Source organism: Chiloscyllium plagiosum, unplaced genomic scaffold (genome assembly GCF_037043375.1).
Source record: "Chiloscyllium plagiosum isolate Xiang-an unplaced genomic scaffold, Cpla_swu_hap1 HiC_scaffold_16, whole genome shotgun sequence".
NCBI classification, from domain to species: domain Eukaryota; kingdom Metazoa; phylum Chordata; class Chondrichthyes; order Orectolobiformes; family Hemiscylliidae; genus Chiloscyllium; species Chiloscyllium plagiosum.
In genome coordinates, this window is record NW_028270154.1 from 77,498,264 (window position 1) to 77,513,217 (window position 14,954).

General features: G+C 43.1%; 1 protein-coding gene across 2 annotated transcripts in view; it reads right to left on the minus strand.

Annotated features, from left to right (window-relative positions):
* stk32a (serine/threonine kinase 32A) overlaps positions 1-14,954 on the minus strand; it is a 289,304-nt gene that overhangs the window by 205,111 nt on the left and 69,239 nt on the right. For both annotated transcript variants that reach the window (XM_043703955.2, XM_043703956.2), the window contains exon 2: positions 9,351-9,406. In XM_043703955.2, coding sequence (XP_043559890.2) covers positions 9,351-9,406 — 56 coding nt within the window. The remainder of the gene's footprint in view (positions 1-9,350; positions 9,407-14,954) is intronic.

The following is a 14,954-nucleotide window of genomic DNA, read 5'->3' on the forward strand; positions in this document are numbered from 1 at the left end:
TGACGCTAGTGATCACTGGAGGAGGCCAAGGTGGATCATCCACTCGACATTTCTGGCTGAAGATTGCTGAGATGTTTCAGCCTTATCTTTTGCACTGAGGTGTTAGGCTCTTCTATCACTGAGGATAAGGATATTTTCAAGCTTCCTCCTCCAGCGAGTTGTTCAATTGTCCACACCATTCATGACTGGATGTGGCAGGACTGCAAAATTTAGCTTCAAACTGATGGTTGTGGAGTCACTTAGCTCTGTCTCTCACTTGCTGCTTATGCTGTTTGGCATGCAAATAGTCCCTGGTAATTTCATCAGGATGGCAAAGTGAGGACTGCAGATGCTGGACACCAGAGTTTAGATCAAAGTGATGCTGGAAAAGCACAGCAGGCCAGTCAGCATCTGAGGAGCAGGAAAATCGACATTTTGGGCAAAAGCCTTTCATCAGGAATAGAGTTTCACCGGGTTGACAATTTTTCTTTTAAGTTTGCCTGGTACTGCTCCTAGCATGCCCTCTTGCACTCTCCATCGAGCCAGGGTTAATGCGGAAGAGGGTGAGGTGATTCACTTTGGAAGGAGTAACAGAAATGTAGAGTATTGGGCTAATGATAAGATTTTTGGTAGTGTAGATGTACAGGTCTATAGATTCTTGAAAGTTGCCACCCAGGTTGATATGTTAACTTTTATTGGGAGAGGGATTGAATTTCAGAACCATGAGATTGTGCTGCAGCTGTACAAAACTCTGGTGTGGCCACATTAGGAGTATTGCATACAGTTCTGGTCACTGCATTATAGGAAGGATGTGAAAGCTTTGCAATGAGTTCATATGGAGTTTACTAGGATGTTGCCTGGTATGGAGGGAAGGTCTTACGAGGAAAGGCTGAGGGAGTTGAGGCTGCTTTCATCAGTGAGAAGAAGGTTGAGAGGTGACTTAATTGAGACATAGAAGATAATCAGAGGGTTAGATAGGGTGGACAGTTGAGAGCCTTGGCAATGGTGAGCACGAGGGGACATAGCTTTAAATTAAGGGGTGACAGATATAGGACAGACGTCAGAGGTAGTTTCTTTACTCAGAAAGTAGTAGGGGTGTGGAACTTTAAGAGCATTTAAATGGTCATTGGATAGGCATATGGATGAGAATGGAACAGTGTAGGTTGGATGGGCTTCAGATTGGTTCCACAGTTCAGTGCAACGTAGAGGGCCGAAGGGCCCATACTGCGCTGTAATGTTCTATGTTCTGCACGTTCTAAACCCCTGGCTAGATGGCGATAGTTGTGTGGGGGCATGCCAGACCATGAGGTTGCAGATTGCGCTATAAGTACAGTTCTGCTGCTGCTGATGGCCCACAGTGTCTAATGGATGTCTAGCCTTGAGTTGTTAGGTCTGTCCAAAGTCTGCCTCGTTTAGCACAGTGATAGTGCCACACAACACAATAGAGGGTATTCTCAATGTGAAGCTGGGACTTTGTCTCCACAAGAACTGTGCAATCGTCATTCTTACAAGCACTCACGGACAGATATATCTGCAAACGGCAGACTGGTCAGAATGAGCTTAAGTATGTTTTTCCCTTTTGTTGGTTCCCTGAACCAACTGCCGCAGACCAAGCATAGCAGCTATGTCGTTTAGAACCTAACCAGCTTGATCGGTAGTGGAAATGGGGGAAATATCCAGAGTACATTTTGTACTCTTTTCACCCTCACTGCTTCCTCCAAGTGTTGTTCAACATGTTCGAGTACTGATTCATCAGCCAGGGGAGGGAAGTATGTGATAATCAGTAGGAAGTTTCCTTGCCTCTGTTCAACCTGAAGCCATGAGATTTCATGGTGTTCGGAGTCAGTATTGAGGGCTTCAGGGCAACTTCCTCCCATCTGTATATTATGGGGACAGGACATATTCAGCATTTGGTGATGTTGGTATTTGGGACATTGTCTGTAAGATGTGATTCCATGAGTATGGCTATGACAGGCTGTTGCTTGATTAGCCTGTGAGATACCTTTCTCCATTTTGGCACTAGCCCTCAGATATTAATAAGGAGGACTTTGCAGGGTTGACAGGACCATTTCTGTCATCGTCTTTTCTGGTGCCGAGGTCTCCGCCAGGCGGTCCATACAGTTTCATTTCTTTGTTAAAACTTGACAGCAATTGATATAATTGCTCGGTCATTTCCGAGGGCAATTGAGGGCTGTGGGTCTGGAGTCAGACATATGCCAAACCAGGTGAGGATTGCAGATTTCCTTCCCTAAAGGACATGAGTAATTTGGTTGGGCTTTTCCAACAATTGTCAATGGTTTCATGTTCATCAGTACATTCTGAATTTCAAGAAATTTTTATTGAATTCAAATTCCATCATTTGCTTTGGCAGAATTTGAACCTGTGTCCCTGAACTAACATTCTAGCATTAAGACCAGCAGGCCATTGTGTCCCCAGGTTAGATGGAGAAGAATGTGAGGATGCTCGCCTACTGTATAAACACTAGTTGGGTGGAATCTTTTATTTCTGGACTGTCCGATTCAACATGACAATTGAGATCCTAGGACTCTGAGCGAAGAAGTGTTGTATTGAATTTGAAATGTTAATGTTGTTTCTCTGCCCAAAGATGCTTCCAGTCCTGTTAAGTTTCTCCAGCATTTTGATTAGATTAGATTCCCTACAGTGTGGAAACAGGCCCTTCAGCCCAACAAGTCCACACCGACCCTCCGAAGAGTAACCCACTTCCCTCTGACTAATGTACCTAACACTATGGGTAATTTAGCATGGCCAATCCACCTGACCTGCACATCTTTGGAAAGTGGGAGGAAACCGGAGCACCCAGAGGAAACCCATGCAGACATGGGGAGAATGTACAAACTCCACACAGACAGTCACCCAAGGCAGGAATCGAACCTGGGTTCCTGGCACTGTGAGGCTGCAGCGTAACCACTGAGCCACTGTGCCGCCCACCCACTGTGCTGCTCACGGTTCTTGAAATATCCAGGTTATATGAAAAATAGGGCAATGGGACTAATTGGATTGGTTAACCAAAAGAGGCAACAATCCTTACTATGGCCCGGATGTAACAGTTAAATAACCTCTAGCCTTTTGCTAGAATGTTCTCGTGCAAAATCCAATGCTTTTTGGATCATGTATGATCACAAGTATCTTTATTGTTATAAAAACATGTTCTTGCTGGAAGAGAGGAGAAAGCAATGTCTAGATCATTATCCCTTAAATCTCCTGTCTGTAAAGTTTTGGAATGTAATCATATGTAATCCCCTTTTATTATTAGATTGTAGTTTAATGCTGATATTGCTACTCTATAGTTTAATATTTCCGTGTTATTCCTCCTCTTAGAATGGGCAAAAAGGAGAAAGGAACTTTTCACAGTTCTATGAGTTTATCTCCAAAAACAGATTACTTACTTATTTGTTATTTGTAAGATTTCATTGTTGCTTTAGCCTACAAAAGATCAAATTCAATAATAATTGAGCATTTTAAGAGCCTCAGGACAAACTTTTCAGCTTTAAAGTTGATAAATGCAGTTGATTTAATGAATGGTCTTGTTATTGATGTTAAAGAATTCTTCTTTTCTATCTTTTTGGGAAGTACTCCACTATTTAAGTTCATTTCAGTTCATTACAGTTGTGTATAATTGCCCTTATAGTTAATTACTTATTCTCTAGCTATTGTCCACAGCATTAATCCATTGTTTTGCTTCTGCTATTGTCACACTTTTTGTTCAATTTACACATTTCACAGTAGGAAGTTTTAGAAATGATGCCTTTCAAAAACACTTTATGGCTGAATTATCCCTAAATAATGGAAAACACAATTGCAAAGGACATCCCAATACAACCAGAATATAAAGGCATCACAAGCCTTTCTGTAATTTGCTATTAGTCCGTGACCCATTTCAAATAAACTCTGGGTCTATACTTGGTGGAGTTAAGGGGGTATCTAATTGAAACTTACAGAATACTGAATGCCCTGGATGGAGTGGAGTTTGGAAAGGTGTTTCCAATGGTAGAAGAGACTAGGGCCAGAGGCACAGCCTTAGAGTAAAGGGAAGACCTTTTAGAACAGAGCTAAGGAGACACTTCTTCAGCGAGAGCGTGGTAAATCTATGGAATTCCATGCGACAGAAGGCTGTGGAAGCCAGGTCATTGAGTGTATTTAAGACTGAGATAGATAGGTTCTTGACTGAAAAGGGGATCAAGGGTTACAGGAGAAGGCAGGAGAATGGGGTTGAAAAACTTATCAGCCGCGATTGAATGGTGGAGCAGACTCGATGGGCTGAATGGCCTAATTTCTAGGCAAAAGTGGGGACTGCAGATGCTGGAAAAGCACAGCAGGTCAGGTAGCATCCGAGGAGCAGGAAAATCGACGTTTCAGGCAAAAGCCCTTCATCAGGAATGGCCTAATTTCTATTCCTGTGTCTTACGGTCTTCAACCAAGACCTACCAAAAGTGGAGGTTGAAAACATTTTGTTCCCTCCATTTGTTTAGAGGGTCATGAAGAAGTTATGAGAATCTTATCATAACTTTGGTTGCAATCTTGGCCAAAGTTATTTTCCTGATTCTCTCGAACACAGAAAGAGAGCATTCAGGACAATTGTTTGTTGCTGGTACTCCACCTGAGCCTCCACCTATCACATTTTCATCATATCTCATCAGAATACATTTCTACTTCTTTCTCCCTCCTGTACTTACTTCTTTCTTCAGGCAATGACTCCTAAGAAAGAAATACAGAGAAATGATCTAATGTCATCAAAGTGTTGAGCATAATTTTCTCATCTCTTTAAAAAAAAGTTAAGGGGAGGCTGCATTTGGATAATGACATACAATATAAAAGATATATGAGGGGGCACTCATTGGGTACTCGCTAACAGTGTTGATAGAGAAATGGACCTGAATCTCATGATTTTCCACTTCTTTAGTTAAGAGGCAGATAATCAGTTGCAGAAAGTTTATGATTTCCCAACCTATACTGTCTGTAAGCCACACTGATTGGGGGCTGTTATGAATGTGGCTGTATTCCTATTTCATTGGTAAACAACCAGTTTCTTTGAGTTCCCAACTTTGTGTCATTTACACATGGAGCTATAGGAAAGATGCCGACTACTTATGTCCATAAAAGTGGCCTACTGACTTCTGATACATGCCTGATGAATTAATGAAAGTGGTTTTTGCAAAATGACTGTGCATTCTGGCGAACATCCAGGGGATATATTCCCTTTAGGAAGAAACAATTTCATAACAATGCATTATTCATGGACTCGGAAGATGTCATCTTGGCCTCAACATACAGTCTAATTAATTTCAAACAATGTCCTCATTCCTCTATTAGAAATCTGCTGAGAATACAACTCAATTTTAATTTCTCTGGCTTGTTTTCGATCTATCTTTTTGGCTGCTCTTCCTGCGCGGACTTTTGCTGAAATAAAGTTCCACACGCATCCTCCATCCACCATCATGATTTTTTTTATTCACTCACAGGACGTGGGCATCACTGGCTTGGCCAACATTTATTTTTCCATTACTAGTTGTGGTGCACTGCCTTCTTGAACAGCAGCAGTCTGTGTGTGGGAAGTCCAGTTTTGTTTCTTTTTTCAGACTTTGCAGAAATTGTTACAAATGAATGGTTTGCTCAAGTAATTATGAGTTAATCATTTTGCTATGGGTCTGGAGTCACATGCAGACCAGACCAAGTAACGATGACAGATTCCCTTCTCTAAAGGGTTTAGTGAACCAATGGGGTTTTCCAATTATTAACAGTGGCTTCATAACTACCATTAGTCTCTTAATTCCAGATTTTTTTTATGTGATTCAAATTCCACCAGCTACCATGGTGGGATTCCAACTCATGGCCCAAGAACATTAGACTGTTAATTGAGAAACCTAGGTAACCAATAATGCTACTTGGTCATCACCTCCCCATATGATCACTAAATAGGCAACAATGGCAAGTTATTAGAGATAAGAGATATTAGAGATATAGATATAGATTGTGGACGGCACGGTGGCACAGTGGTTAGCACTGCTGCCTCACAGCGCCAGAGACCCGGGTTCAATTCCCGCCTCAGGCGACTGACTGTGTGGAGTTTGCACGTTCTCCCCGTGTCTGCCTGGGTTTCTTCCGGGTGCTCCGGTTTCCTCCCACAGTCCAAAGATGTGCAGGTCAGGTGAATTGGCCATGCTAAATTGCCTGTAGTGTTAGGTAAGGGGTAAATGTAGGGGTATGGGTGGGTTGCGCTTTGACAGGTCGGTGTGGACTTGTTGGGCCGAAGGGCCTGTTTCCACACTGTAATGTAATCTAATCTAATCTAAGTTCCAGTTTGATCTTGACCCTGTTCATATTCAAGGAGAAAGTGAGGACTGCAGATGCTGGAGATCAGAGCTGAAAATGTGTTGCTGGAAAAGCGCAGCAGGTCAGGCAGCATCCAAGGAACAGGAGAATCGACGTTTCGGGCATAAGTTCTTCTTCAGGAATGAGGAAAATGTGCCCAGCAGGCTAAGATAAAAGGTAGGGAGGAGGGACTTGGGGGAGGAGCGTTGGAAATGCGATAGGTGGAAGGAGGTCAAGGTGAGGGTGATAGGCCGGAGTGGGGTGGGGGCGGAGAGGTCAGGAAGAAGATTGCAGGTTAGGAAGGCGGTGCTGAGTTCGAGGGATTTGACTGAGACAAGGTGGGGGGAGGGGAAATGAGGAAATTGGAGAAATCTGAGTTCATCCCTTATGGTTGGAGGGTTCCTGGGCGGAAGATGAGGCGCTCTTCCTCCAACCGTCGTGTTGCTATGGTCTAGCGATGGAGGAGTCCAGGGACCTGCATGTCCTTGGTGGAGTGGGAGGGGGAGTTGAAGTGTTGAGTCACGGGGTGGTTGGGTTGGTTGGTCCGGGTGTCCCAGAGGTGTTCTCTGAACCGTTCCGCAAGTAGGCGGCCTGTCTCCCCAATATAGAGGAGGCCATATCGGGTGCAGCGGATGCAATAGATGATGTGTGTGGAGGTGCAGGTGAATTTGTGGCTGATATGGAAGTATCCCTTGGGGCCTTCGAGGGAAGTAAGGGGGGAGGTGTGGGCGCAAGTTTTGCATTTCTTGCGATTGCAGGGGAAGGTGCCAGGAGTGGAGGTTGGGTTGGTGGGGGCTGTGGACCTGACGAGGGAGTCAAGGAGGGAGTGGTCTTTTCGGAACGCTGAGAGGGGAGGGGAGGGAAATATATCCCTGATGGTGGGGTTCGTTTGGAGGTGGCGGAAATGACGGCGGATGATCCGCTGTACATGGAGGTTGGTGGGGTGGTAGGTGAGGACCAGTGGGGTTCTGTCCTGGTGGCGGTTGGAGGGGTGGGGCTCAAGGGCGGAGGAGCGGGAAGTGGAAGAGATGCGGTGGAGGGCATCGTCGACCACGTCTGGGGGGAAATTGCGGTCCTTGAAGAAGGAGGCCATCTGGGTTGTACGGATTTGGAACTGGTCCTACTGGGAGCAGATGCGGCGGAGACGAAGGAATTGGGAATATGGGATGGCGTTTTTACAGGGGGTAGGGTGGGAGGAGGTGTAGTTTAGGTAGCTGTGGGAGTCGGTCGGTTTATAGTAAATGTCCGTGTTGATTCGATCGCCCGAGATAGAAATGGAAAGGTCTAGGAAGGGGAGGGAGGAGTCTGAGACGGTCCAGGTGAATTTGAGGTCGGGGTGGAAGGTGTTGGTGAAGTGGATGAACTGTTCAACCTCCTCGTGGGAGCGCGAGGCAGCGCCGATACAGTCATCGATGTAGCGGAGGAAAAGGTGGGGGGTGATGCCAGTGTAGCTGCGGAAGATGGACTGTTCCACATATCCTACGAAGAGGCAGGCATAGCTGGGGCCCATGCGGGTGCCTATGGCTACTCCTTTGGTTTGGAGGAAGTGGGAGGATTGGAAAGAGAAGTTGTTCAGGGTGAGGACCAGTTCAGTCAATCGAAGGAGGGTGTCAGTGAAAGGGTACTGGTTGGTACGGTGGGAAAGGAAGAAGCGGAGGGCTTTGAGTCCTTCGTGATGGGGGATGGAGGTGTACAGGGACTGGATGTCCATTGTGAAGATGAGGCCAAATAGTCATATTTGGAAAATGAACATACTTGTCATGTGGACCTTCTTTCTGAGCTATACACAGAGGTTGGATCAGTACGGGTTATTTACAAGTTAATCTGTTTTTTTCCTTCTCGTGGATGACATGCTTCATGATGCATTGCACTTCAGGGGAGTTGTGATCCATGAGGAAGTTTGAATACAGAGTCAGGAATATCTTGACAAGAATTTTCAAGGGGTGATGCCTACTTCACATATTATGAATTGAACAATGTCGAGCTTCAGACTTTACTGCAGATATACACCCTGAAATTGATCATTGTATTCACTGAAAACACTTTGGAGGTTTTGAGGGTGTAAGGTGTTTTGACAGGGACAGCTGGTAAGCGAAGTGTCAGGACTAAGGTGCCTAACCCACAATTATGGAACTGAACTACCAGAGTACCAAGACAGGCCTTCTAACCTGTACACCTCTCAACATCTGTGTCAGGCCTAAGGCAGGATTGTGATATCAAGAAACAACCCAATTTGTCTTTCCAACCTCAAAAGATATAAATCAAAATCAAAAGGTCACATCATACTTTTGTGACGTGAAATTATTTTCCCCTTTTCTTAACATTCAATTCCATAATACAAAGGTTAAAGTCTTTGGGAATAAATAAAGGACCACGAAATTGTGCTCTAGTTTTCCATCATCCTCGAACCTTGCACTGAGTTTAACATTCATCATGGTCCACAGGAGTGACACAATGTTAATCTGTCTACTTGACTGTACTAAACTTTCATCAGTTGCCTAGTAATTTGCCACCTGGTCATGCAGCTCTAATACTCCCTTTTCTGTTTCACAAAATAATATTAAAGCATTGATTAGAAGTGGATTTTCAATATTTAAAGGGCTGACATGAGGTGTGCACGTGCGCATAAATGTGTGTCGGAAAGAGTCTATGCAAGCGAATGTAAATGCAAGGGCAGGCGTTAGATTCGCACCTTCACACTCTGACTGTGCTTTCCTTGCCAGAGAGCATGCATGTTTCAGGGAGAGAGAGCACTCCTTACACTCTTCTCTCCATATACTGTCTTGCATTAGTCTGCATTAGTAAAATCATTCCTGGCACCAACTAGATTTTGATTAAATCACAGATTTGTATTATATTACTTTCTTTTTAGGTGGCACCTGTTCAACTAGCTTGGGTGAACAAAAGGAGATAAAATAACTCAGCCACAAGCTGGTATAGGTAAATTATTATGGCACACTGCTGCAATACAGAAGAATAAAATATAATTCTGCAGAGATTAGAACAGACTTGTGATATTGCCAATGATGAAACACACTTACCTTCCCAAAGCTGCCTTTGCCAATTGCTCTTAAGATCTGGAAATGGTCAAAGTTTACTGGAGGAACAAAGAGAAAAGAATCAGATACAGCAGGTCACAATAAAGATCACATATTTCTATTACCCAACAGGCTAATATCAGTGAAAGATACCGCCTTCATGAAAGATGTAGATGCAGATATGGAAAGAAAGATCAAGTCAGAGAGTCATGAGGCATTTTTGTGTTACAGAAATGCATTTTGGCGAGTTTGGACTTTGCTGTACCCATCTGGCTTCTGGGTTAATATTCCAGAAACAATAGTTTAGTCAAGGAAATAATGTTAAAAAGCTTCTTAAGTGAGGAGAGAGGTAATGATGCACTGAGACAGCGAGAATGGAAAGGGTAGAAGAATAAAGGGTGCCTTGATTGTAACCCATAACATCCTGAACGGTCATGACAGGCTGGTGTGGAGAAAATGTTTCATCTTGTGGAAGAATCTAGAACTAGAGGTCACTGTTTAAAATATGTGCTCACACTTTTAAAAGAGATAGCTTTTCTCTCAGAGGATCACATGTCTTTGGAACTCTCTTTCTCAAAACGTGGTAAAGTCAGTTCTTAAATATTTTTAATTCAGAGGTCGATTGATTGTTGTTAAGCAAGACTGATCTGTTTATGTTTAGGAATGGAATTCTTCATGTCATTACACAGCTAACGATCTAGTAATCAAAATCAGGGATACAAAAAAGGGCCAGAACAAAAGGAGCACAAAAAGAGCTCAGACAGTTATAGAGATAGGAGAATATACAGTGATAGATAAAGGTGAGGCCGTTAAGGAATACAAAAACAAGGATGAGTATAATTTACTTTTGAAAATCATGGTAGTCCTAGAGCAGGAGCCAATGTAGATCAACAAACTTGAGTGTGATAAGGAAATAGGACTCAGTGCAAGTTAGGATAGCAGGAGTTTTGGATCAGCTGATGTTTACAGACAATGCATGGTAAGAACAGCCAAGTACATGTGAAACAGTCAAATCTGAAGCTAACAAAGGCATGGTTGAAGGTTTCAGCAACTGAAGAGCTGAGAATAGGGCAACGTCAGATGTTGTTGTAGAGGTGAAATAACTGCTGTTGTTCATAGAGAGAATGTGATAGGAAGCATTCTACAGTCAAATAGATCATGAAGAATGTAAACAGCCTCAGACAATTACCCAGAAGTAAAAAGTCACGAGCAAGAGTAATCTTTACCAGAGTTTAATTACCAATGATTTTATGTTAATCTGTATTAGTAATAGTATTACTAGTAATAGTAATATAGAATCCCTATAGTGCAGAAAGAGGCCATTGAGCCATCGAGTCTGTACTGACCCTCTGAAGAGCATCCAACCCTGGACCCAACTTCCACACCTTATCACCATAACAAGCACAACTAATCCACCTGTCCTACACATCTTTGGACACTGTGGGCAACAGTCCCTTCCAAATCTGTGACTTCTATCACCTCTAGGAAATCAACAGCATTGCCTGTGAGTATGCCTCCAAGCTACAAACCATCCTGACTTGGAATTACGTCTTTGTTCCTTCATTATTGCTGGATCAAAATCATGGAACTCCTTTCTAAATAGCATGAGTGTTCATACACTGTAAGAGCTGCAGCAGCTAATAAAGCAATTCTTCACTACCACTTTCTCAAGGTCAATTTATATTCAAGTTGGCGGCGGAGTAGGATACTTCAGCCAGAGCTTGTCTGCTCTGCCCATTTCGTTCTTTTTTGTTTTTGTTCCTTTCCTTCTTGGTGTTTCTTCCTGTCCTCGGTGACGTGCCAGTGGTGGTGTCTTGGCCCTGTCTCTTGGCGACATATGGCAATGGTTCTTGGTGGCTCATGGTGGTCTCTCGGCCTGACATGGCTGTCTCTCGGTGTCTGAATGAGTCTTACCTGGGCATGTTCTGGAGGCAGCAGCAGGAGATCAGGGAAGTCGGGACGTGGCATCTTCAATAGCAGCAGCAGCAATGGCACTGCAACCTAATGAAGGAACAGTGAGCAGTAAGGGATATTTCCCCCCAAGTATCTGCCACAGTGGCATCAAGAACAGGCAGGTGAAGTCTCCCAAAGAGCGAGATAAGCACAGGACTCATCAAAAGCTGCTAAACTTTTAACTTAATTCCTTTATTTTTCTAGTTTAAATTAAGAAGGACATGAATATTAATACATATCTCATTTCTTTATTTTTCTACTTACTCTATGAAGGTAAATCTTAATGTTTTAAACCCTGTTTCTCTTATACTTTGTACCTAATTACCTTTGTACCTAAGATGATGCTGTGTATGGCGACACGAAATACTTTTCCCTGAACTCCTGAACTTGAGTACATGTGACAATAAAATCTGAATCTTAAATCTAAATCTTAAGTTAGGGATGGGTAATAAGTACTGGCCTAGCCTGCAACACCCGCATTCCGTGAATCAATTACTGTAGATTTTAAAAAGTTGATCTGTATTATTCGTACTTTGAAGAATTGAAGCCTTTCCCTCCCAACCTTTCCTCCAATGAGCCTAGCTTGAATTCTAATGGTATATTTTGGAAGAAATACATTAAATCTGGCCACCCTGCTATAAGCCCTCTACAACTGATAGTTGCTATATAGCAACTATGTGCCAACACTTCAGTTAAATTTATCAATTTGATCACATTGACTGAGTTCTAAAAGTATGCATGTTTGGCTTGGCTCCAAGTGCGAGCAATCTCTTCATTAACAGAGATTACATCACCTTCAAATGTGAAAACATTGTCAGCATTGGTGATGCGTTCACAAACAGGGTGAACAACGCAAAACACCTTCTCCTCAGTGACCAAGCTGTGCCACTCAAATTTCACAGAGCTTGTGTTGTGGGAGAGAGACTTGAGAAGACACTTTTAAAAAAGACAGCAAGTATCTAACATAAACAGATAGTGTTCTGCAAAATTACAACATGATTAAAATTAGAAAGTTCATTATAATACAAGACAAACATTTAAATATAGCTATTCTGAAATTCTGTTGAACTTGCTGCAAAATGGTCACTTACTTAAAATAACAAGCATTTAATAATTCAGATATAGTATTTGTATTTTTGTTTTTTTGGTGACACAAGCAGAGCTAATAATTAAGTTTAATATTTTCCCTGAGCTGTCTGTATCCATTGAGATGCACATAATTGGTTCACCAGGGCCATCAGGAAAAAAAAGACAACTTCTTCTATACCTCGTTTTAGCTTTCATTCTAAATATAACCCTATCACCATGGGCAATAAATATCAGCAAGCTAACCGTCTCGCACCCTCTGCAGAAGTAGACAATACGTGCACTGGATGCAATTCCATGAAGCTAAACTGGGTTACACCTGGAACAAAGAGATTGACCTGGTTGGTCCTATACTCGTGGGAATGTGGAAAAAATAGGAAGTGATATTATTTAAACATATAAGATTATGAGCAGCCTTTGCAAGGTATGTGCTGAGAGAAAGTTTTTGCTTCCTTTCACTGTACACAGGTTCAACTTTCCTCCTTCAATGTTTTCTTATTTTTCTAGACTTGAGTACTGATCCACATTACACCTGTAACATAAATGGCAAGAAGAAGAATTAGCTGTGAATGACTACCAAGGGTTTGTGTAGTTCAGTGGTATTGTCACCAGATTAATAATCCAAAAATCATGTTAATGATCTGAGGAGCAAATATGTGAATTCTACTGCAGGAATTGGAAAAGTGTCGAAAATTAAAAGCTAGCCTATTGGTGACAATGAAACCACTGTGCATTATGGTAAAAACTCACTTCTTTAGAGAAGTAATACTTGCCATTCTCAGTCTGACCCAGGAGATTCAATCTCTGTTCAGTTTGGTCTATATATGATTCAGATCCACTGCAATATGGTAGACTCTACATATCTTCTGAAGTAGCCTAGCAAGTTAATCAGACATATCTAACTAGTACAAATAATTGAACGAAATGGAGAATTGTGTGCAGTTTTGGTCTCCAAATTTGAGGAAGGACATTCTGGCTATTGAGGGAGTGCAGCGCAGGTTCACGAGGTCAATTCCCGGAATGGTGGGACTATCATATGTTGATAGATTGGAGCGACTGGGCTTGTATACACTTCCGTTTAGAAGGATGAGAGGGGATATGATTGAGACGTGTACGATTATTAAAGGAGTGGACACTCTGGAGGCAGGAAGCATGTTTCTGCTGATGGGCGAGTTCAGAACCAGAGGATACAGTTCAAATATAAGGGGTAGGCCATTTAGAACAGAATTGAGGAGAAACGTCTTCACCCAGAGAGTCGTGGATATATGGAATGCTCTGCCCCAGAAGGCAGTGGACACCAAGTCTCTGGATACTTTCAAGAAAGAGATGGATTGAGCTTTTAAAGATAGAGGAATCGAGGGTTATGGGGGCAGCATGGTGGCTCAGTGGCTAGCAATGCTGCCTCACAGCACCAGGGTCCCAGTTCAATTCCAGCCTCGGGTGATTGTCTGTGTGGAGTTTGCACATTCTCCCTGTGTCTGCGTGAGTTTCTTCCGGATGCTCCGGTTTCCTCACACAGTCCAAAAGATGTGCAGGTCAAGTGAATTGGCCATGCTAAATTGCCCATAGGCAATTTAGGTGCATTAGTCAGAGGGAAATGGGTCTGGGTGGGTTGCACTTTGGAGGGTCGGTGTAGACTGGTTGGATTGAAGGGCCTGCTTCCACACTGTAAGGAATCTAATCGAATCTAATATGGCAGGACCAGGACACTAATTGTGGATGATCAGCCATGATCATAATAAATGGTGGTGCTGGTTTGAAGGGTCGAATGGCCTACTCCTGCACCTATTGTCTATTGAAATAACAAAAATGAAATAGAAACTATTTCTACTCATCAATCAAAACACCAGACATAACACTGGCATACACATCATTGTTGACCCTGCAAACTCCTCCTAACATCAGTGATTTCTGCCAGAATTGGTTGAGTTATCCTACAAAGTAGTCCAACACAAATTTACATACTCATTTTCATGGCATCATACCTTGCAGATGATGTCCCAAATATTACTATTATCTACAGTACATCTTGTTCAACTGACGGGTCAGGATCATTGGAGGTGGTGGCAGAACGGTATGCATTCGGAAGGGAGTTATCCTAGGAATCCTCAACATCGATTTCTGGCCCCTCAAAGTCTCGGATAATAAAGCAGTCTGTGTTCAAATGAAGCAAGACCTGCACAATGTTCCGGACTGGGCTGATAAGTGGCAAGACCCATGCCACACACTGCAGACAATGATCATCTCCAATGAGAGAGAATACAACCATCTCACCTTGATTTTCAATGGTATTACCATAGCTGTATCTTCCACTACCAACATTCTGGGGTTTAGGTTTGACGAGAAGCTGATCTGGACATGGGGCGGAACGGTGGCACAGTGGTTAGCACTGCTGCCTCACAGCGCCAGAGACCCGGGTTCAATTCCCGCCTTCAGGCGACTGACTGTGTGGAGTTTGCACATTCTCCCCGTGTCTGCGTGGGTTTCCTCCGCGTGCTCCGGTTTCCTCCCACAGTCCAAAGATGTGCAGGTCAGGTGAATTGGCCATGCTAAATTGTCCGTAGTGTT